This window comes from Armigeres subalbatus, chromosome 2 (genome assembly GCF_024139115.2).
Source record: "Armigeres subalbatus isolate Guangzhou_Male chromosome 2, GZ_Asu_2, whole genome shotgun sequence".
Taxonomy (NCBI): Eukaryota; Metazoa; Arthropoda; class Insecta; order Diptera; family Culicidae; genus Armigeres; species Armigeres subalbatus.
In genome coordinates this window covers 226,211,926-226,236,704 of record NC_085140.1, presented here as the reverse complement: position 1 = coordinate 226,236,704, position 24,779 = coordinate 226,211,926, and the positions used below count along the sequence as shown (strand labels likewise).

The following is a 24,779-nucleotide window of genomic DNA, read 5'->3' as shown; positions in this document are numbered from 1 at the left end:
CTAGCCTCAGATGTTATATTTAGAGTAATGTACCTTTGGACTAAAATATAGCACTACTCAAGCGTTATGCATGCATCTAAAATTTTGAAGTAAATTAGGCCTCCGAAGAAAGTTATGAACAAATTAGTCAAATGACATGCAGATGACATTTTACAAGCCTGATTCTAACGTAGATCGCACGAGAGAGCAATACAGTGTTTTCAAACAGTAGATGTCTGTGAAAGTCTTTGTCACTTCGATCACAAATCCAAGACAGAGTCTATTATATATAGAGTTGCGCAAAGAGTGAAGCCAAATCTGTCTATTGAACTGACAAACCGTCTACCTATCGAGCAAAGTAAACAAATGCTTGTTGGTGAGGCGGAAGTATTGCTATCGCCTAATGATTATTATGGCGAATTAAAACACATGAATTGAAATGTATTAGATTTGATCTAGAAACAGCTTCAAAAAACATCAATACATTCCCCAATAAAATAGCAACAAGAAATTCACGTATTTGCACTCTGTGGGTGACTACGTTATCGAATTAAAAAGCTTTAGAAGTGAACGCTCCCGTGAAGTCACTTGAAGGGTTGAACAAAAGTGTAAGTTGGGAACAGAATAACAAGAGCATCATTCAGAACAAGTGTAAGAAGATCCTCTTTGCGTAACTCTATATAATAGACTCTGATCCAACAGATCTAGAGGCTTTATCAACAACATATGAAATGTGATCCGAGTATGTCAGTTTGGAGTCCAATAGAACACCGAGATCTTTCACACAGTGCACTCTTTCAATAGTCGTTCCGAAAAGGCAGTAGTTGAAGGTAATCGGTTGTTTCTTTCGAGAAAAAGTTATAATCGAGCACCTGAATAACATGTTATTCAAATTATCGACAAAAGAAAGTTTATCAAGATAGTCGAATAACATGTTACATGGCCCTAGTGCGAACATAGAATCTGTCTCATTTGGAGAATTAAACTGAAATTAAACTTAAAAGTTACATTTCAATAATTATCGAATAACCCTGCTCGCAGAGCAAGATTACTTTAGACAGATATCGAATCATTTTGCATCGATGTCTTATTGGAATTGCTGGGTAGCACCAGCCATTTTTATTACCGGGCGATTGTATAATTTTTGAACTGTCACTTTTAAGTTTAATATAATTATCCAAATGAGACAAACCCATAGTACATATAATTTTAGAGCGAAAACTTAAAAGAGCTGACACACACACTCAAATCGAGAATTTCAGCTCGGTAATATTTTTTACTGATTTTATTCGGTAAAAGAAAATTTGAACCGAGAGCTCGGTTTATTTAAAAGATTTAACCGACTTCTGCACTTATTTTTACCGATTTCTCAGTTGAAAAAAATAAAATACTGAGCTTCGGTAGTATGTATTACCGATCAACTCTGTTTTAAGCAAATACCCTGCATTTGTCAAAAAATAAGCCGATCACTCAGCAAAAATAAAGGCACTTTACAGAGCAACCGGTAAAATAAGTACCATGCTCTCAGTTTTCGAGCGAATGCCACATGAATTGACTCCATATTTTTTTGCATATCGGAACTTTTAAGATATCTGATTGCGTTGCATGAATTCGTTTAGCAATTAAAGCTACCGGTAGAAATTATGGTCTATTTCAATATTCAGGTAAGTCCAAACATGTTTAGCATCTTGTGCCAAGATATTTATGTTAGTTTGCTCAAGATTTGAGCGTTAATTTTTTACTTATAAACTTTCAGACAATGAAAAAGAAACTGTAACATCAGGGTACGACGTCGCTACTCCCAGTATGTTTTGTGGTTAGAAATCGTGGATCTGAATCTAAAATAAGACTTCAGGTATGCAAACTGGTTACCAACAGGCTTTTTTCTTCAACCAATTACTCTCTACAACTTATTTGTGAATTTTTAGATGATTGAATGGAATAAGGATAACTTCCTGGTCGTGAAAGGACTAGCGCTAGTCCTGTGATGGATGCCAGCAGCAGAAAAATATTTTAATATGTTTTCTGATGAAAAAAAAAACGAATAAATATATAGGCCCTTGTAGGCCTGAGATTGCATGTGGTTTTTATTTATCAATAAGAAAAGTGAAAATTTAATTACATTACATTCAGTACTATGAACTGCTGAAGCCGGTAGTATTTTTTACAGATCCACCAGCATTGTTTTACCGATTGCTCAGCATTTCTTACAAATCTGTTCGGTATTTTTTGACACTTCGCTATCATGAATACTGAACCGAGAGCTCGGTAATTGAATTCGATTACCGAGGTGACTACCGAGAGCTCAGCTGTTGAGAAATCGGTAATTCACTTACCGAGCCCGGCGAATATAATTACCCGCTCGGAAAGATCTTCTAGATGTCTCCTGTGATATCTCTGAGACAAAAAAATTAGTCTCCTAGATATTTTTCTTCGATGTCTAGAACCTGTCAGACCTCAAATCCGCCTCAAATGCAACAACCGTTTCTACCTCAAATTTTAGACGAGTTACCGGCGAGGTAACCGGTTTAAACGGTTTGAACCGAAAGGAATTTGACACATCGGTTCTCTTAGATGACGCAGAGACATCTCCTAGACATGAGTACCACAGTTCTTCTAGATTTTTGATAGATATGGAGGAGACATGGGTACCTAGATTCTTCTTCTTTTTGTTCTTTGTTTTCGGTTTGTTTACATTGGAAATTATTCAATCATTTTGTCAAGTATAAATTTTATTATAAACATCCTTTATTAAAGCATTTTTTTACATTTTCGCGAAAGTTGTTTACATCGACTGTATGGAATCGACGAGGCGCAGCAGACAGGTCCCTCGACGGTAAATAGGCGATGGTATTGTCATTCAAATTGACCACTCCAAGGTACGGCTACGAAACGGGAAATTGGCCCGCCCCTAAGAAGGACCTGTTCGGATGAAAAAAAATTGCATTATGCAACGGGCTTAAAGAAAATATGCCAGGGGGACATTATGACACACGTAATTACAGATACTATCGGAATCCTTCAAAGATTATTCGAAGTTCTTTAGAGAAATAAGGATTCTTTTCAATATTCGTTGAGAGTTCCACTAGAAATCCTTTGGAGATTCATTCATTTCTGGGTTCTATTTGGATTTTTGTGGGATTCCATTTAAAATCCTTCGAGGATTCCATTCGAAATCTTTTGAGAATTCCATTTGAAATCCTTTGAGGATTCCATTCGTAATTCAGTGAGAATTTATTTCGGAATGCTATGATGATTCCATTCAAAATCTTTCCAAAAGGAATTTGGAACGGAATTTCGAAAGTATACCGAATTGAATTCCGAAAAAGTAGCGGATAAAATCATGAAACAGTTCAAATTAAATCCGAATTAATTAAATACTCAAAGGATTTCTTTCGGAATTCTCAAAGAATATTGAATGGATTCCTAAAAGTCAGATCGAAATGCGAAATCACTTTTTTCGGAATTTTGAGAAAATACCAAATGTAATATCAACAAATTTAAATGGAATCTTCATAGGATTCCGAAAAGAATTCCAAAGAGATTTTGCAAAGAATTCCAAAGAAATTCCCCTAAGGATTACGGACGAAAAACTTTTGAAGGAGTTCCTTGAAAAACCAATGAAGGATTTCCTGGAGTACCTTGCGGAGGAATGTTCTTTTTTTAACTTTAATGTGTTTTCTTAACTTTTAACTTTTTTTTTTTAACTTTAAACTGTTAACTTTTGGAGGAATTCCTGGAGGAACTTTTGAAGGAATTCCTGGAGAAACTTCCTGAGGAATTGCTGGATGAATTTCTGAAGGAATTCCTGGGGGATCCTTCTGGAGGAATTCATTGAGAAACTTTTGGATGAGTTCCTGGAAGTACATTTGGAGGAATTCCTGGAGCAACTTTCGGAGGAATTCCTGAAGGACCTTCCGAAGAATTTTTCAAGGAACTTCCGAAGGAATTTCTGGAGGAATCTTTGGAGTTACTTCCGCAGGAACTCTTGGAGCAATTCTTGGAGCGACACCCGGAGAAATTCTTGGAGGAATTCCTGGAAGAACTTTTGGAGGAACTCCTGGTGTAACTTCCGGAGGAATTACTTGAGGAACTTCTGCAATAATTCTTGAAGTAACTCTTGGAGGAATTCCTGGAGCAACTTCCGGAGAAATTCCTGGAGGAACTGCGGGAAGAATTCTCGGAAGAAGTTCCGGAGGAATTCATCCTTAAGTTCCTTCAGAAATTCCTCCGGATGTTCCTCCAGGAATTTCTCCGGAAGTTGCTCCAGGAACTCCTCCAAAAGTTTTTTGCGGAGGAACTTCCGAAAGAATTCTTGGGAGGAACTTCTGAAGGAATTCCTGGAGGAACTTTTGGAGGAATTCTTGGAGGAACATCCAGAGGAGTTCCTGGAAGAAATTCTGGAGGAATTCTAGGAGGAACTTTCGGAGGAATTCCTGGAGGAATTTTTCGAGCAATTCCTGAAGAAACTTCCGAAGGATTTCCTGAAGGAACTTGCGGAGGAAATCCTGAATGAACTTACGGAGGAAATCCTGGAGGATCTTCCGGAGGAATTCCTGGAGGATCTTACACAGAAATTCCCGGAGGAACTTTCGGAGGAATTGCTGGAGGAACTTCTGGAGAATTCCTGGAGGAATGGACTTTTCGAAGAAAAGCCTGCACTATTCCCGGAGGAATACCTTAGGGATCCCCGAATGAACGCCTATTTGATTCCCGGAGGAACCGCTACTGGATTCATAAAAAAACGCCTACAGGATTCCCGAAGGAACTCCTGGAGGAATGCCTATTGAATTCCTAGAAGAACGCCTACTGTAATTACAAAAGACTGCTCTTTAAATTCCCGAAGGAACGCCTACAGGATTCCCGAAGGAACGCTTTCTGGTTTCCCGGAGGAACGCCTACTGGATTCTGAAAAGATTACTCACTACTAAATTCCCGAAGGAACGCCTACTGGATTCTGAATATATTGCTCTCTAAATTCCCGTAGAAACACCAACTGTATTCTCCGAGGAACGCTCACTGGATTCCCGAAGCAACGCTTACTGGATTCTAAATGGATTGTTCTGTTAGAGAAAGATTACCGGGCGCGAGTATTAGCCGTTTGACAGCGCAGTATCATTACTTGACACTTTATCGGTCGCTACCTGTCGCTACTAAACGCGCTGCTATAACAGTAGTGCGACTGACAGGTGACCAAATTTGATAGCGCGGTAAGAGCGGTAAACTGTCAACTGAAAAACGTCACCGGTACGGAATACAGCAACCAAATTGAGAGTCGAAAATAGTTACCGATGCGGAAACGAGTGACGAAACTAAAATGACAGTGCTGCGCGGGTTATTAAAATGATCGCGACCGATAATGATGCTTTTAATTCCAGATGGAACACCTACAGGAGTCTTAAAGGAGCGCCTACTGAATTCCATATGGAACGGCTACTATAGATTCCCAGAGGAACGTCTTCTGGATTCCCGGAGAAACGACTACTGAATTCTCAAAGGATTGCTCACTAAATTCGCGAAGAAATGCATACTGGATTCCCGAAGGAACGCCTACAGTATTCCAGAAGGAACGCCTAGTGAATTCTAAAGAGATAACACTTTAAATAACCGGAAAAACGCTTACTGTATTCTCCGAGGAACGCCAACAGTATTCTCGAAGGGCCGCCTATTGGATTCTCAAAAGATTTCTTACTACATTCCAGAAGGAACGCCTACAGGATTCCCGAAGAAACGCCTACTGGATTCTAAAGATATTGATCACTAAATTCCCGATGAAACGCCTACTGGATTCCCGGAGAAAAGCCTATTGGATACCCGGAGGAACGCTTACTGGATTCCCGAAGGAACCGCTAGAAGCTCACAAAGGAACGGCTACAGGATTCTCAAAGGAACGCCTACTGGCTTCCCAAAGGAACGCCTATTGAATTCCCGAAGAAAGGCCTACTGAATTTCCGAAGGGACGCCTACTGGATTCCCGGAGGAACGCCTACTGGATCCTCAAAAAAAAAAAAAATCCCGGAGAAACGCCTACGGGATCTTCTAAATATTTCTCACTAAATTTCAGAAGGAACACCTACAGGATTCCCGAAAGAACGCCTATTGAATTCCCGAAGGAACGCCTACTGAATTCGTGGAGAAGTGCCCACTGGATTCCCAAAAAACGCCTACAGTATTCCCGAAGGAATGCCTACAGGATTCACGGAGGAAAGCCTATTGAATTTCCAAAGAAACGCCTACTTGATACGCGGAGGAATCTTTAAAAACGCCTACAGGATTTCCAAAGGAATTCCAACTGAATTCCCGATGAAACGCCTATTGGTCTTCCAGATTCTCAGAAGAGTGCTCACTAAATTCCCGAAAGAACGCCTACTGGATTCCCGGAGGAACGCCTACTGGATTCTAAAAAGATTGCTCTTTAAATTCTCCGAGGAACTCCTACAGGATTCCCGAAGGAACGTCCGCAGGATTCCCGGAGGAACGCCTACTGGATTCTCAAAAGATTTCTTACTAAATTCCGGAAAGATCACCTACAGGATTCCCGAAAATACGCCTACGGAAATCCCGGAGGAACGTCTACTGAATTTCCGGAGGAACGCCTACTAGAATCCCTAAAAACGCCTACAGGATTCCCAAAAAGGAATGCGAACTTGATTCCCGGAGGATCGCCTACTGAATTTCCAAAAAAACGCCTGCTGGATTCCCGGAAAAACACCTACTGGATTCCCGAAAAAACGCCAACTGGATTCCCCGGATGAACGCCTACATGATTCCCGAAAGAACGCGTACTGGATTCCCGGAGGAACGCCTACTGGAAACACAAAAGATTGCACTCTAAATTTCCGAAGGAACGGCTATAAACTTCTCAAAGGAACGGCAACGGGCAAAGAACGCCCACTGGATTCCAGAAGATACGCGTACTGTCTTACCGGAGAAACGCCTACTGGATTCCCCGGAGGAACACCTACTGGATTCTAAAGAGATTGCTCTCTAAATTCCCGGAGGAGTGCCTAAAGACCCCTAAAGATTTGACAGTTAGCCCATATATTTTCTGTCAAATTTTCCGCTTCCGTCGCGGTTCCGCTGAATTTCGTTTGGGGTTTAATAGATTCCCGAAGGAACGCCTACTGGATTCCCGGAGGAACTCCTACTGGATTCTCAAAAGATTGCTCACTAAATTCTCGAAGGAACACCTACTAAATTTTTGAAGGAATGCCTACAGGATTCTAAAGAAATTGCTCGCCGAATTCCCGGAGGAACGCCTATTAGATTCCCGAAGGAACACCTTCTGGATTTCTGTTGGAACGCTCAAAGGATTCCCGGAGGAACGCCTACTGATTTCACGAATGAACGTCTACTAAACAACTTTTTTATTCTCAAAAGTTTGGTCTTTAGACTCCCGAAGGAATGACTTCTGAATTCTCAATTGCTATACTTTAGATTTAATACTGAATTCGCAACGGAAAGAATCCCTCCGCCCAGTAGGGTTGTAATTCCAATAAAGATGAGATTCCCAATGGAATCCTTACTGGATTCCTTTAAGAGTTCCTCCCTACTGAATTCGTGAAGGAATCTAAACAGGATTCCCGAACGAAGGGAAAATTCTAACAACAATCTTAGGTAAAAAGATATTAAAATAGAAATTATGAAAAATGGTTATAGAAGCATAATTTCAAAAGTAAGGTAATTTAGTTAATCCAGCTCAGACCTCAGACTTAGTCAAAAATTGACCAAATATGGTGACTGGTATTTTTAAAATCAATTTGCTTTTAATTACTTACATTGTTTTTGGAATAGGTACTCCAACTCTAGCAGCGATCCATCGATTCCAGCCATAGCATACGCGGTTGGTGTCTTGTGAAGATTGAAGAAAGTTCATGTTTATGTTGATCAGATGTTCGGCTAAAGTTGATTTGCACGCCACTAATACGTTGTAATACGTTTGGCACGGCAAATGCTGGGTAAAGCGTACCATTGGTACTTCGCGTACCTGAAGGAATAAAATAGACCCCATCTCGCGGTCCTTAGCCTCTTACCCAGCAACTCCTATCCCTACCTCCCCGCGGTGCTGGCCGGGATACGAGCAACCTTAGGGAAGATCGGGTAACCAACCCCGGTGGGAACTATGGTCGTATGCTGACAGGGAAGGGGGGGTTTGCTCCTCTCCGGAGGTGCAAATCTTATTGAGCGTCTGTTCTCCATGTCAGGATCGGCTCACAACAGCGTCTGTTCTCCATGTTAGGGGCGGCTGATCATCGTCCGAGTGCCAGCGAGGGACTCTAAGTGAAACTGTGCACCATGGTCCACCGGAAATAAGGAGGAATGGTCCTCCGGAAATTTAGGGGTTTGGTGTCAGGCCCTGCAAGCCAGCCTTTAAAAATCATAAGCAACGAACAATCAACAAGAGAGTACGGACCGGAACCATCGGCGAAGACCACTGCGACGAAAAGGGACTAGCGATTGGAAACTCGGTTCGTGGAACTGCAAATCTCTCAACTTCATCGGGAGCACACGCATACTCGCCGATGTGCTCAAGGACCGTGGATTCGGCATCGTAGCGCTGCAGGAGGTTTGTTGGAAGGGATCAATGGTGCGAACGTTTAGAGGTAATCATACCATCTACCAGAGCTGCGGCAGCACACACGAGCTGGGAACAGCTTTCATAGTGATGGGCGACATGCAAAGGCGCGTGATCGGGTGGTGGCCGATCAACGAGAGAATGTGCAGGTTGAGGATCAAAGGCCGGTTCTTCAACTTCAGCATAATCAACGTCCATAGCCCACACTCCGGAAGCACTGATGATGATAAGGACGCATTCTACGCGCAGCTGGAACGTGAGTACGACAGCTGCCCAAGCCACGACGTCAAAATCATCATAGGAGATTTGAACGCTCAGGTAGGCCAAGAGGAGGAGTTTAGACCGACTATTGGAAAGTTCAGCGCTCACCGGCTGACGAACGAAAACGGCCTACGACTAATTGATTTCGCCGCCTCCAAGAATATGGCCATTCGCAGCACCTACTTCCAACACAGCTTCCCGTATCGGTACACCTGGAGATCACCACTGCAGACAGAATCACAAATCGACCACGTTCTGATTGATGGACGGCACTTCTCCGACATTATCGACGTCAGGACATATCGTGGCGCTAACATCGACTCTGACCACTATCTGGTGATGGTTAAACTGCGCCCAAAACTATCCGTCATCAACAATGTTCGGTACCGACGACCGCCGCGGTACGACCTAGAGCGACTGAAGCAACCTGATGTCGCCACTGCATACGCGCAGCATCTCGAGGCAGCGTTGCCGGAAGAGGGTGAGCTCGATGGGGCCCCTGGAATACAGTCAAAGCAGCCATTAACGACGCAGCGGAGAACAACGTCGGGTATATGGGTCGAAGTCGACGGAACGATTGGTTCGACGAAGAGTGCAGACAGATTCTGGAGGAGAAGGACGCAGCGCGGGCGGTCGCGCTGCAGCAAGGTACCCGGCAGAACGTGGAACGTTATAGACGGAAGCGGAGACAGCAGACCCGCCTTTTTCAGGAGAAGAAACGCCGCCTGGAAGAAGCGGAGTGCGAGGAGATGGAACAGCTGTGCCGTTCTCAAGATACACGCAAGTTCTATCAGAAGCTCAACGCATCCCGCAAAGGCTTCGTGCCGCGAGCCGAAATGTGCCGGGATAAGGATGGGAGCATCTTGACGGACGAACGTGTGGTGATCGAAAGGTGGAAGCAGCACTACGAGGAACATCTGAATGGCGCTGAGAGTACAGGCAATGAAAGTCAAGGCAGCGGAGGAGATGACTACGTCAGTTCAGCGGACGATGGAAGCCAACCAGCCCCCACCTTGAGGGAAGTTAAGGATGCAATTCAACAGCTAAAGACCAATAAAGCAGCTGGTAAGGATGGTATCGGAGCTGAGCTCATCAAGATGGGCCCGGAAAAGCTGGCCACTTGCCTGCACAAACTGATAGTCAGAATCTGGGAAAACGAACAGCTACCGGAGGAGTGGAAGGAAGGGGTTATATGCCCCATCTACAAGAAAGGTGACAAACTGGAGTGTGAGAACTTTCGAGCGATCACCATCCTTAATGCCGCCTACAAAGTGATATCCCAGATCATCTTCCGTCGTCTGTCACCATTAGTGAACGAGTTCGTGGGAAGTTATCAAGCCGGCTTCGTTGACGGCCGCTCGACAACGGACCAGATCTTTACTGTACGGCAAATCCTTCAAAAATGCCGTGAATACCAGGTCCCAACGCACCATCTGTTCGTTGATTTCAAGGCGGCATACGACAGTATAGACCGCGTAGAGCTATGGAAAATTATGGACGAGAACAGCTTCCCTGGAAAGCTTACCAGACTGATCAAAGCAACGGTGGATGGTGTGCAAAACTGTGTGAAGATCTCGGGCGAACACTCCAGTTCGTTCGAATCGCGCCGGGGACTAAGACAAGGTGATGGACTTTCGTGCCTGTTGTTCAATATTGCGCTAGAAGGTGTCATGCGGAGAGCCGGGTGTAACAGCCGGGGAACGATTTTCAACAGATCCAGTCAATTTATTTGCTTCGCGGATGACATGGACATTGTCGGCCGAACATTTGCAAAGGTGGCAGAACTGTACACCCGCCTGAAACGTGAAGCAACAAAAGTTGGACTGGTGGTGAATGCGTCAAAGACAAAGTACATGCTTGTGGGTGGAACCGAGCGCGACAGGGTCCGCCTGGGAAGCAGCGTTACGATAGACGGGGATACCTTCGAGGTGGTCGAGGAATTCGTCTACCTCGGATCCTTGCTAACGGCTGACAACAACGTTAGTCGTGAAATACGAAGGCGCATCATCTGTGGAAGTCGGGCCTACTACGGGCTCCAGAAGAAACTGCGGTCGAAAAAGATTCGCCACCGCACCAAATGTGTCATGTACAAGACGTTAATAAGACCGGTAGTCCTCTACGGACATGAAACATGGACAATGCTCGAGGAGGACTTGCAAGCACTCGGAGTATTCGAGAGACGGGTGCTTAGGACCATCTTTGGCGGTGTACAAGAAGACGGTGTGTGGCGGCGAAGAATGAACCATGAGCTCGCCCAGCTCTACGGCGAACCCAGTATCCAGAAGGTAGCTAAAGCCGGAAGGGTACGATGGGCAGGGCATGTTGCAAGAATGCCGGACAGCAACCCTGCAAAGATGGTGTTCGCTTGCGATCCGGCAGGTACGAGACGACGTGGAGCGCAGCGAGCGAGATGGGCAGACCAGGTGCAGAACGACTTGGCGAGCGTGGGGCGTATTCGAGGATGGAGAGATGCGGCCTCGAACCGTGTATTGTGGCGTCAAATTGTTGATTCAGTGTTATCTGTATAGATGTAGACTAAATAAATGAAAATGAAATAATACGTTGTCAGTTCCGATCCATTTCATCCTCCTTCCTGACTTGTTCATCTTGAGCTGTATGCGGTTTCGACATGTAACAGGTACTGATATTTCGTCGGCCGATAATCTTCTATGGAACCAGTTGTGAAGCATCACTCAAATCAGACCTCAAGGAATAAGTGCATCGCTAACAAGGCGAGGCTTTTTGTGATTAACGGCTCTCCGAAGATACAATACATTCTAGGCTTGTCCCGGATGGATTCATGTGTGGCGAATGATGTTTGGTTGTTGTGAGGCTTCAGATCGGAAGATTATGAACGGGTAATGCCGAAGCTTCCTTTATCTTCATCAAATGTTTTTGACGTCTATTTAACCGGATTTGGAACCGTTGGCGGCATAAATGCGATACTAGAAATGTAATAAAATTATTGTACGCTTAACATTGTTATTCCTACTAGTAACTACATACTTCCGAAGTCAGATAGATATGAATACGGAAGTCAATGTGCAGAATGGTTGATCACATTACTTTTAAGGAAAACCGAACTTACCTCGAGTGAAAACAAAAGGATTGAAATTGAAAACGGTTCACAGCGGGTGGGTGGTTGTAATGTTTTGTACTCGCTCCATAGATCCTGATGATTGCGGGAATCTCAATCCTAAGTTTTATTGGAAAACCATCAATGGAAAACTTCGGAGCACATTTGAAAACCTGAACATCGTAGGCCGTGGTTTGCTGGTGAGAATGTCTCATAATGGGTCCTTATTCCTTGGTAATATTGAAACCACGAAACGGTCACTGGCCTTCTCAAATCGAACTATTCGCAGCCACGAAGCAGATACTTTGTTTTTAATTTCACGAAACTTAAGAGCCAAACTTAATTTTATTTTCTTTAAATATTAAATTTAATGTGAGCACGAATCTTCCAAATCTGAAAAAAATACCTAGGGCGAGGTCGCGTGAAGAAAAAAAGATGGCGATCAAAAGGCGCGATTCGGAAAATGTATGTGACAGATTGAACCGATTGAACCGGTTGATAAGCAAGTGTGAGTGCACTGGTATAAAAAAGCAAACACACTAGCAAAAATCTAGGCAAAAATCGAATGGTAACATGCACTTGGTTCGAGACCGAGATTGATTTGAATCCAAACTAGGGTGGTTGGTGTCTAAACGAGGTAGATTTTTGTTCCCTTCTAGATATCCTCCAATGCGGGTAAGTGTGCACGGAACCAACAAGAACACAGAAGAACTAAACTACTCAAAAGTGAGTTCAATCCACCCAATTTCGAACTTCCATACGGAAGCCGAATTTTAGTAAATGAGATCCAAGTAGTTTGCCTTTACTTCCATGTTAAAAAAGTACCTAGAGTAAGTTCTATTTACTCTACTGGAGGTTTAATTCACTCAATTTCGACCTCAGGGAACAAACTCAAGGTTGGCTTCTCGTATCGAACTGGTGTCGATGCATTGTTTTGCTCCTTTGTTTTGACAACAGAAGAAAGAATGGATGAAAGAGGAGATAAAAAATAACTCAAAAGTTTAAAAATGCACAGCGCTGGGTACTTTTTTTTCTTCCGTATGCATTGTTATTGTGCTATTTTCGAGTGATGGGTCGATGGAACTGTCTTAAAGCTAACAAAATTGTCAGATATTTGTATTAATTTTTATTGTTTTATTGTTGAATTACGTGGATGGAGATATAAATAAATAAGTTTTGTAATTATTTGCTGTGCTCTTTCCGTGATAGGTAATTTTTAAAATTCGGATTTAAATTACATTTGAACAAGTATGTATGATGTACTTAGTATTTTATTTTTTTTTTCTTTGAAGATTTTTGTTGTTACATGTTACAGCATTGTAGATCGATATATGAATTATTCTCACCATTTTCAATAATTTGTGAATATTTCTTTAAAGAAACCAACTGGTCTGAAAGTAAGCAAGTGTTCATGAAATGTATCGTACAATTCTTCATCATCATATGCTGCAACTTGAAGTAAACGTTCAGCCTAACGAAGGAAAATCATGCTCATCGTCAACTTTTGGAGCAGTGTTCTTATTAAAACGTGAACTTTGTTTAGCTTTGAAGGTACCTTCATTCGTTTGTGATGGGCGAGTGCGCCGGTCTCGTTTTTCTGGTTCGTTTTCACGTGGCTCGTTCGTATCTTTTTTCTCTCCTTCACGTCTGCCTGGATTTCTTGGTGCTCCTTTTCCACCTCGTCCCCTTGGTCGGCCCATTAATCCACCACGCCGCCCATCGTTGAAATGGAATTCGATATCAAGGACCTGTTTTTGTTTGCCTGTTTTCTGAGTCTCATTTTCCTCTTCTGTTTCAGCTGTTTCGGACTTTTTCTTATCTAATGCAACCATTTTGTCCCATTGAGCTGCATTTTCACCCTCTCCAGCTTTCCTTAAGTTGTACTGCGGCTTTGACCTTGCAGCAGCAATCTGAGCTTTCCATTCATCCAGGGTCATTTCCTTGAGTTCTTCCTCTACGGGCTTAGCATCATTTTGCTCATTTTGTTCTTCCTTAGCCTGGTCAGATATTTGCCCCTTTTCTTCTTCTGTTTCATGTGGCAAATATTCCTCCTGGAAATTGTTGAACTCCTTTGCATCTTGTTTAGCACTTCCCCAATTATGAGAACCATTTCCATCTCGTTTTTCGACAGCTTTTACACCAGTTTTGTTAGAACCAGATTGACGATCAAATTCTCGCTTACCACGGACATCAAAACGTTTGTTTCCGGTCTGTGATTTACGAGTGCCATTTTCATCGTTTCCTGCTTCGCGATTCTTTCGATTATTTTTGTCTTCACGGTTTTCAGTACCTGCATAGTTACTCTTATTAATTTGGCGTCGTTCAGTATTTTTTCCTAGGTAGCCATTTTTGTTTCCATCTTCACGTGTTGTGCGAATGTTATCTTTCTGGGTTTCTTTAATACCATGCTTTTCCCCACGCTGATTATGTAAATTAGAGTTATTTATTGCAGTAGAGTTCTTCGATTCTTCGTATTTATCAGGATGACGATTTTCATTATTGAAAGTTTTGTTTTGCGTGGTTTTGTTCTCTTTTTCCGCGTTTTTCACTTTTTTCGCAGCTGGCTTTGCAACAGTATTTTCGTTTGTCGACGGAAGAATGACCTGGGTTTTCTTTTGATTTTTTTGCTTCTTTTGAGTTACAGTTTCGAAAGGATCGTCACCCTCATCGTCGATTGAGAAAAGGTCATACCGATTGGCCACATTTATTCCATATGATGTGTTCTCCATTTTTAATACTTGTTAGACACCTTATTTGTGTCACCAAATGAATCACACTTCTCTGAAAATATAGTTAACAGAATTATAGCAATTTACATTGAACATATTCAATAAATAGTCGCATACCTGGCTTTTAATTGAATTAACATTCGTAGAACTAACAAATGATGAACATAGCTCAACACACTTTCAGCAACAAATTTGCAAATCTAAAATGAAGAGTTTTTCTCGCCGTAATGACAGCAACGATCTTTATATGACATCTGCTACCTCCAAAGAAACAGTCCCTCGGATATACATCGGGTGTGGCACACAAAACATTAGGTAGCATGCGCAGCAATGCTTCGTGCAGTGCTGCCATGAAAATACAGATAAAGCCAACAGTACACTGCTTGATGGAATTAATTTTCACCTTCTTCGAAAAAAAAATAATGCTCGACATGTATTCTGAAGATCTGTCTCATTTCCCGAATTAACTAGAAGTTTGAGAGGTAAGAAGAAGATGACATGTGGTGGTGAGAAACAAAAAAATCGTTCATGGCAAAGTTTACGGCGACGATTTTAAGATGTCTGTATAAAATTCAAATCCAGGACATCGCACAATCATTTACCGTGCTTCGTTCAGTTACAAATATAACATGGGCATAGTTGATATCGTAACCCATTAACATTAATTTCTTTGAACAATAGATATCTATGGTAAAACAATTACCTCAACCTTAATCAATGAGGTTCGCAGTCTATAGCCTTAGATAATTAATACATAGATTGCAAATGATTCATTCAAATGAATCGCCTGCTTTGAGCGTGCTTACAGCGGCACACTAGGAGTTAACTTTCTGAAATCTTTATGGCGAAAGGCATCTAAGGTTCGATTTCTGAAAATTAAGCAAATTAATCGAAAAAATATTTGGTAGGCGTAGTAGCGGACAACATCCGTCATAACCGGTACCAAATAGTGTTTCATGAAAAGATCCTAATTTTGAGAAAACCCGCGTTTTAGATGACTTTCGCCATACAATTTTCTGGCGGTTAACTCTTGCTGGCTATTTTGCGCATATACTATAGCGCCTGGATGTGACAGCGGCGGGTAGAAAATCAGCCACTGCCAATAATTCATTGACATTTAACACTTGCACGGTCAAACCCATTTACCCTAATTGAAGTTAAAACAACTCAAAATATAATAAAATTTACTTAAACCTCCAGGACTCACATCAGATTTCATAACATGACAACTCGCATGTAGTAAAAAGTACAATAGTTCAAAATTTCCATATATGGAAACATATTGAGACACACTTTTGGGTACTTAGCATTATCCGATTTCTTCACAACAGGTTGTATTCGAGAAGGAATGCAGTCTTCATTCATCCTGGTTGGTTACAATGAATCGCCTGCTTTGAGCGTGCTTACAGCGGCACACTAGGAGTTAACTTTCTGAAATCAGTATGGCGAAAGGCATCTAAATTTCGATTTCTCAAAATTAAGCACTTTAATCAAAAAAATATTTCGTAGGCATGGTAGCGGACACCTTCCTACATAATCGGTACCAAATAGTTTTTCATGAAAAGTTTCTTATTTTGAGAAAACCCGCGTTAGATGACTTTCGCCATACAAATTTCTGGCGGTTAACTCTTGCTGGCTATTTTGCGCATATACTATAGCGCCTGGATGTGACAGCGGCGGGTAGAAAATCAGCCACTGCCAATAATTCATTGTGAGTTCGGGTCAAACGACCTATCACATGTATTTTGGCTTCTAATCAGCAAAATGTACCTAAGATTTCTCCCGAATTTCTATTTGACCCTTCTTGTTTTTATTCGCTCAACCGATGATATGTTTAAGGTCAATTATCACAAAGAACCCATGTTTTTTACGTCTCTTACTATTTTCAAAATTTAAAACTAAAAATCGCCAAAATGTTGTTTTTTAGGTTTGGCTGAACATTCGTTCGATTTTAAACCAACATCAGGCTAGTTCACAAATTAACCTAGGATTTTTAAATAATTGGAGGCTTCATAAACTTTGAGTTCTTTGGGAAGTTAACCTCAAAAAAGTCAAAGAGTTGACTGAGACAATAAAACGAATTATTGGCAGTGGCTGATTTTCTACCCGCCGCTGTCACATCCAGGCGCTATAGTATATGCGCAAAATAGCCAGCAAGAGTTAACCGCCAGAAATTTGTATGGCGAAAGTCATCTAACGCGGGTTTTCTCAAAATATGAAACTTTTCATGAAAAACTATTTGGTACCGATTATGTAGGAAGGTGTTCGCTACCATGCCTACCAAATATTTTTTTAATGAAAGTGCTTAATTTTGAGAAATCGAACCTTAGATGCCTTTCGCCATACTGATTTCAGAAAGTTAACTCCTAGTGTGCCGCTGTAAGCACGCTCAAAGCAGGCGATTCATTGATATTCTTATTCATACATTTTTTTTCTAAAAATATTGCAGATATTCCTGAGATGTCTAAATGGTGTTTTCCTGAAAATCTTACAGGAGCTGTTTCTGCAAATTACTTTTGAAAATCAACCATCAATTCCTTGTAAAATGTCTTTTTCATTCATTTGTATAATTTGTATAACTTTTTTTTAAGCTATAGTTTTTCAAAAGTATATAGACAACAGTTCAGTAATGATGACGAGCTTGTAGCAATTACATCGTAATCTGAGGCGCGAGGCAACATGTAATTCAAATTACATTATGTCAAATGACAGGTGACATTTTTGAGAGATTCCACCCTCTAACCACAGATTATGGATTATGGCTTCATAAAAATTATGAAGTGAGTGAGGCTTCTACAAAAGCTCTGAATAAATAAGTCAAGTGACATGCCAATGACATTTATAACATAGCCTGGAATATTCTTGAAGAATTTATGAATGAATGCCTGAAAGAATTCCTCAATGAGTTCCTGGAAGAATTCAACAAGAATACATGGGACACATAGAATAATTCAAGAAAAGAATCCTGGAAGAATTTCCGAAGAAATTTCATGAAAAATTCTGAAAGAATTCATGAAAGAATTTACGAAAAAAAAATCTATATGAATTTTATAATGATTTTCTGGAAAAATTCTTGAATGAATTCCTGGAACTTCTCCCAAAATAATTCCTTAATGAACTCTCAAAACAATCAATAGAAGAATTTTCGAACGAATTCCAGAAGAACTTCGAAACCATTCCAGAATGAATTCCTTTTGAAATTTCTGAAATTTGCCAAACAAATTTTTTAGGTATTTTGTACTAGCTATAGAACCATTGTTTTTTTTGTGAATTGTTTTCCCTTCTACTTGTTTATTTCACCCATATGGTTTTGGCAACTCCAACATAATTGTATTGGTGAATCAAGTGCAAAACTGTAAAATAACACAGTGTAAAACTACGTGTTTTGGGGTTTAGACTAGTGCTAAACTAAATTCAACCTGTGTAAACAACCTTTACACAAGCCTTTACAACCCGTTGCTTATACAGTCTGATCTATGAAAACCGTAGCCACTATAGTCAAAACGTTATCAGACTACAGTACACAGAAAAAAAATCCGTGGTAACAATTACTATTTTGTAGACAACACCATGTTTTGAGAACAACCACAAATTTTCAGTTAAATTAACCATGCATTCGGACAAATTCACCACTGATTCAGTTCATGTAACAACCAGAGTCTATTATTAGAGTTACGCAAAGAGTGAAGCCAAATCTACCTATTGAACTGTCAAACCGTCTACCTATCGAGCAAAGTAAACAAATGATTGTGGGTAAGGCGGAAGTATTGTTATCGCCTGATGATCATTATGGCGAATTAAAACTCATGAATTGAAATGTATTAGATTTGTTCTAGAAACAGCTTCAAAAAACTTCAATACACCCCCCAATAAAGTTGCAACAAGAAACTCACGTGTTTGCACTCTGTAGGTGACTTTGGTTATCGAATTAAAAAGCTTTAGAAGTGATCACTCCCGTGAAGTCACTTGAAGGGTTGAACAAAAATGAAAGTTTTCAACATAATAACAAGAGCATCATTCAGAATAAGAATAAGAAGATCCTCTTTGCGCAACTCTATATAATAGACTCTGGTAACAACATTCCATCAGGACCACAGTTGATTTTTACTGCGCGCATGGTAAAATCAAACGGGTTTGTTGTCTGCTGAAAATCGTCGGTGCGTATTCTTAAATTAACCCTCGGAATGGTAGTTTTAACCGCAACATTTTTTTGCATGTACGTTTATGGTCCAGTACCATTATCATTACGGTTCAACGTGGAACTTAAATTGGATTTATGTGGGAGACATTGCGTTCCAAAATTATTTTATTTCGAGTAATACACCTGTTTTCATTTTTCTCACATTTTAGAGCATGTCAGCACAGTATCATCAATTCTCGGGTACTTATGCAAAAGGACGTATGTGATTTTGTAAACAAAGATTCAAACGTCGATTTGTCCAGTCTGATAGCACTCCCACGCAAAACATTACCACAAACAGGTAGGGCAAGCCTTCGGCTACCTTTTAGTGGTGTTGGTTTGCGTGGGAGTGCCATCAGATTGGACCAATTGACATTTGAATCTTTGTTTACAAAATCACATACGTCCTTTTGAATAAGTACCCGAAAATTGACACTTTACTAGGGATCCTACATTCAGAGATATGCGAAAGCCATCTTGAACCAATCGAGCATTAAGAGGTATCAGAATCTGAGCCAGATGAACATTGTTATCGTTGCGGATTGAGAGGTATTGCGATTGTAATGAAAAAGATTGTACGAAAAGTTTTGTCGAATAAACAATTTGTTTTACAATGGCAAGTAGAAGTACAGTAGCCGTTCGATAACTGCAAAATATTTACTTTTCAATTAACGAATGCCGTTCGATAACTGGAACGCATTCTAGACGTCAAACGGTTGTCAATCGACGTCAGATGCAATAAAAGTGCATCTAAATGTGCAGCGCAATGCAGCTGTCATTGAGTTTAACACCAGTTTGGAGTTTAGCGGTCCAATAACTGCAAAACTGTTGCAACTATCGAATTGCAGTTAAAAAGCATTGCAGTCAAATGACTTGCAGTTATCGAACGTCTACTGTAGTCTAGTTTATGAATGGTATTATGTTCATTTGTATGGCACTTTTATTTTAGTGATAATGCATTGTTGGACGTTAGATAACAAAATCGAAAGGTGCCATCATACGCAAAGTCATGTTCGAGCTCCAACATTTTGTGCCGCGGCAAGTGCTTGCAGCGTTTGTTTACGAAAGTAACAGCGTTGCTAAATCGTCTGGAAAAGTATTCGTACATCTCTTAATATAGGATCCCTACACTTTACCAGTCGCTACTAAACGCGCTGCTACACAGAAAAAAAAATCAGTGGTAACAATTACTATTTTGTAGACAACGCCATGTTTTGAAAACAACCACAAACTTTCAGTTAAATTAACCATGCATTCGGACAAATTCACCACTGATTCAGTTCGTGCTGGGACGGGACTTGCAAAGAGGAAAAAATGTAACTTCATCTGCAACCAGCAAGCGCTGTCACGAATTACAGGCATACCTCGATAGTACGTACCCTCGATAGTGCGTACCCTCGATAGTACGTACCCTCGATTGTACGTACATTTTACCTCGATAGTACGTACAAAAAAAATTTTTTTTTCGTCCAATTTTCTTTACGATTTCAGTAAAAATTTGAATATGCTTTGATCATGGCACATGCGGGGTCCTTCATATGTTACGTAATAATTTTACAACTGATTTAAACACCATCGAGTGGTTGTAACGAATTTAGTAGCAAAAGTTTGAGAAAAGCAGCGTGCCAAAAATGTTTGCCAGTCTTACGTAACACATATTATACTCTCATTTAGAACAATTGAAGGAACATCTGAAACAGCTAAGCGATGCGGAGCGTGTCCAAGCCCTTATAAAGCAGAATATCAGTAAGAGGAACTCTTTTGTCTTGGACGCGTTCGCACACGCACTCGCGTGAGTTTGTCACTGGCATAAGAGTGTTATCAGCAATAATTGAAATTTTATGGGCATGATTTTCTTACAAAACAGATTAGCTATCCACTTAATTGAACAAATATTATGTGTATGAATTATTTTATCTATCAAGGAAATTAGTTCCAGTTCTATAACCCTCCTCCAAGCATTAGTTCATCTGATAGATCAGAAAATATTTCCCCAAGGAGTAAGTTAGTTTCAAGATTTGTTTCTTGAGAAACAAATTAGCAGCGTTACTAAAATGAGGAAAAATTTTGGTCGACAATTTCCTCTGAGACGTCTTACTGGGATTTCCGAAGAAGTTTATCCTGGAACCAATGGCGTAGCCAGAAAATTGGTCTGGGCGGGGAAAAAAAATTTCTTCTAAAAATGTTGTCTCTGGGGGGGGGGAGGTTATGTCCAAAACCACCCCCGTGGCTTCGCCACTGCCTGGAACAGTAGTTCCTCCTTTGGGTTTTTCCTGGGATACCTTGGTAGTATGGTCGAAGATTCCATACATGTTTTAACTCAATATTCTATCTAGACCTGCGCGCCGATTAAAATTTTATCGACGGTGAGGCGTGATAGATCATTTTCACTCAATGGCAGTGGCGTGGTGGTGATTAGCGGCGGCGTGAGTCAGCGTGAATAAATTTCATGTATTACAAGTTTTCCGGAATTTATCTGGATGTTCCTCCAGGAATTCCTTCGAAAGTTTTTCTGGGAATTCCTACGGGAGTTTTTCCAGATTTTTTCTCTGAAAGTTCCTCCGGGAATTCCTCTGGAAGTTCCTTCAGAAATTCCTCCGGAAGTTCCTCTAGGAATTTATCCGCGAATTTTTACGAAATTTCTCCAAACATCCATCTTAAATTATAGCCAAATATTCCATTATTTTCTCGGTAATTTTTTCAGGAATTCACTTAGGAATTCTCTTAGAAATTTCCATATCCCCTTTCTCAGAACTTCCACCAGAAAATCATTCAGAAATTCCCATGTAAACTCCTCCGCGCTTTCTCTCTGGAGTTACTCCAGGAATTCCATCAAGATCTCTACAATAATTACTTTGAGGTCTTTCCGGAAATTCTCATTGAATTTCTTCAGAAACTCATGTGGAAGCCCTTGATACTCACTTTTCGGGAATTCTTCCGGAAATTCCTGCAAGAATTCTCCCGGAAAATTGTTGCCGTTTTTTTTTCATCGGGAATTCTCTTGGAAATTCCATGCAAAATTCGTCTGCAAATTCATCTGGCTACAAAAATTAAATTTCGTCAAAACCAGTGCTGGAAATACTTGCTTCACGAGTTAGAAAAGAGTTTTATTTACCAGAAATGCCATACTCGCGCGAATCTACTGCCTGCATTTTTTCTAGTGCTTGATTTGTTCGCGTGTACGGGCAGAGCAATAACAAAAATCACGATCCGAGTATTTGAGGTTACTTCGAATAAAATGGATAAATTTCACTTTACATAAACACAAAAACAATGAACAAAAATGTGTTCTTGCTCGAACATCCGTGAGAATCATGTTCCGAGGTTGGTTTATGACATTATTTTGCATATTAACCCGAATGACTCGCGAAGTTCCACGAACATTTTTCGGGGTTCGCTTTTCTGTTTTCTCTGCGAGTAGTAGGTAGACAAGAAAAGGCAAAACAAGTGTTTGCGAGTATTTTGCATGGCCTACTTCTTGTTTTATGAACAAGGTTCAAAGATTTTCATCACTGGTCAAAACTCTTTCGGAATTACCTACAAAAATTCCCCTAGAAATACCTCTAGAAATTATTTAAGGGATTCTCCCGGAAGATCCTGCAGCCATTCTCAAAATTTCTACGGTACTTTGCTTAAAAATTTTATAAGAAATCATCAGTATTTTACGCAAGTAATTTTTTTCAGGAATTCACAGCAATATCTTAAAAGAATAACCCGAAAATTATTCGAGAAACTCTCTCACTTTTTATTCCAGAAATTCCTCCATGTATTCCCCAAAAAATCCACCAATAATTTCCCTGGAAATTACTTGAAGAACTTCTTCAGAAATCTTTTTTAAAGTTCCCCCGAAAAGTTCTTCAAGAATTATCCGGGAATTCGTTTCGGAATTCCCACAGAATTTTCTCAAATTATTCTGCAGAAATTTCCTTCAAGAACTGCTCCGGGAAGTTCCTTTTTCAGGAAGAATAGGAGTATCCGAAAGGATTTCCTGAAGAATTTCCTAAAGTAATTTTTGAAAAAAAATTCACTGTGGATTTCTTGGTTTGAGTTTCGAAAAATATTGATAGATTTACCTATGGATTTCCTGGAGATATTCTCGGAAAAAATCCTAGAAAAATATCTGATACAAATCTAGGAGAAATTTGAAACTATGAAGTTTTTTGAATGAATTTCCTGAAGAATTTTCAGTGGAAAATATTTATGAATGTCAAAACAAATTTCAAATAAAGTTTTGAAATAATTTCAAATTAAAATACGAAAAAAATTCTAGTAGAATTTCAGAGGGTGTTCTTGGAGTAATTCCTTAGTTTCATGAAGAACAAAGCTACATTTTCAGAAAAAAGTATCTTTATGTTTGGTCAGAGATCCACGCTAGTTGCAGTTTGTGAGTAGATTAACATCCAATGATTTAGATTCAAATACTTTATCGACAGACACCAGTGGTACCTCAATTCATCAAGCTGATACCGATCAAGTATATAAAAGTCGGCCCTCCAGGCCTCCTATCAAAAAAATCGTTTTTGCAGTTTATAGCCTTTTCGTTACATATTGTTGTACGAGAAAGGCATAAACGATTCTAAAGACGAGAAAATTAAAATCGCTTTGGTATGGAAGCGTCAATGGAGTGAACGAACGTCAACGACAGTGACAGTTCAGGACAACCTTAAAGCTTTTCATTACATAAAATCTATAGGTGGAATCCATGAAATACGTCACGTAAAAATGTTGTGATCCACCCCCAATCGGTACTTTTTGTAGTAACATGCATATAATTATGCATGATGTGTAACATATCTTTTTAACGTCACGAATATCACGTAATTCATGGATGTTCCGAAGCATTAACAAGCAATATTTCATGAAAACAATAGCCTCACATTTACAAGGACGATAATTTTGCGCAATGCTACATGTAGACATCATTTCAAGAAAAATCTGAGTCATGCTGGTCCGTTGTGTACTATATCAAATATAAATTTGCTTAGAATACAGAGCCTTCTATCGAAATTTTGGCTTCCAAGCGGTTTTATAAACATTACACCGCTCCCAAATAAATAGAAAGGCAAAAAAAAATTGTTTTTTGTTCGGTATTTTTTGCTTCGATAATACGTACGCTTCGATAGTACGTACACTAAAATTACGGAGGTGTACGTACTATCGAGGTATGCCTGTATCAGATGCAACCAGCACCTTTTTGTGTAAAAGTATTGGTATCCCTCAAAAAGTATTCCGAATGATTTTGTTTTACGAGTATTTTTTCACTTTGAAAAGTATTCTAGAAAAGCCGGACAGCTTAATATTGAACTGTTATGAATACGTGTTTTATTTCCGATAGGAAAATCTTTATAAAAATAAGTTTACAAATCCGTAAATCACAAACACTTTTATTGTGCTCAGAAGATTCTACCCGGGATTTAGGTGAAACACTTAAGGAAACAGTTGAGAATCGATGATCAACTGTGATGAAAAGAAGAACAAGTGTCAAAACAAGGAAAAAGAAGCCGTCTTTGCAGGTCTCGTCTCAGAGTTCGTGTAACCAGAGTCTATTATTAGAGTTACGCAAAGAGTGAAGCCAAATCTACCTATTGAACTGTCAAACCGTCTACCTATCGAGCAAAGTAAACAAATGATTGTGGGTAAGGCGGAAGTATTGTTATCGCCTGATGATCATTATGGCGAATTAAAACTCATGAATTGAAATGTATTAGATTTGTTCTAGAAACAGCTTCAAAAAACTTCAATACACCCCCCAATAAAGTTGCAACAAGAAACTCACGTGTTTGCACTCTGTAGGTGACTTTGGTTATCGAATTAAAAAGCTTTAGAAGTGATCACTCCCGTGAAGTCACTTGAAGGGTTGAACAAAAATGAAAGTTTTCAACATAATAACAAGAGCATCATTCAGAATAAGAATAAGAAGATCCTCTTTGCGCAACTCTATATAATAGACTCTGCGTGTAACAACATTCCACCAGGACC

General features: G+C 40.2%; 2 protein-coding genes across 2 annotated transcripts in view; both read right to left on the bottom strand.

The window, feature by feature from the left end:
- The window catches only part of LOC134211788 (diuretic hormone class 2), a 106,005-nt gene that overhangs the window by 60,759 nt on the left and 20,467 nt on the right, over positions 1–24,779 (bottom strand). The gene's annotated exons all lie outside the window — the stretch shown is intronic.
- LOC134211785 (SERPINE1 mRNA-binding protein 1-like) lies at positions 13,145–14,896 on the bottom strand. Its single transcript, XM_062689005.1, has 2 exons — positions 14,738–14,896; positions 13,145–14,672 (listed from the first exon to the last, which is right to left on the bottom strand). Exon 2 carries the CDS (start codon positions 14,618–14,620, stop codon positions 13,358–13,360), a length of 1,263 nt encoding a protein of 420 aa, XP_062544989.1. The 5' UTR covers positions 14,621–14,672; positions 14,738–14,896; the 3' UTR covers positions 13,145–13,357.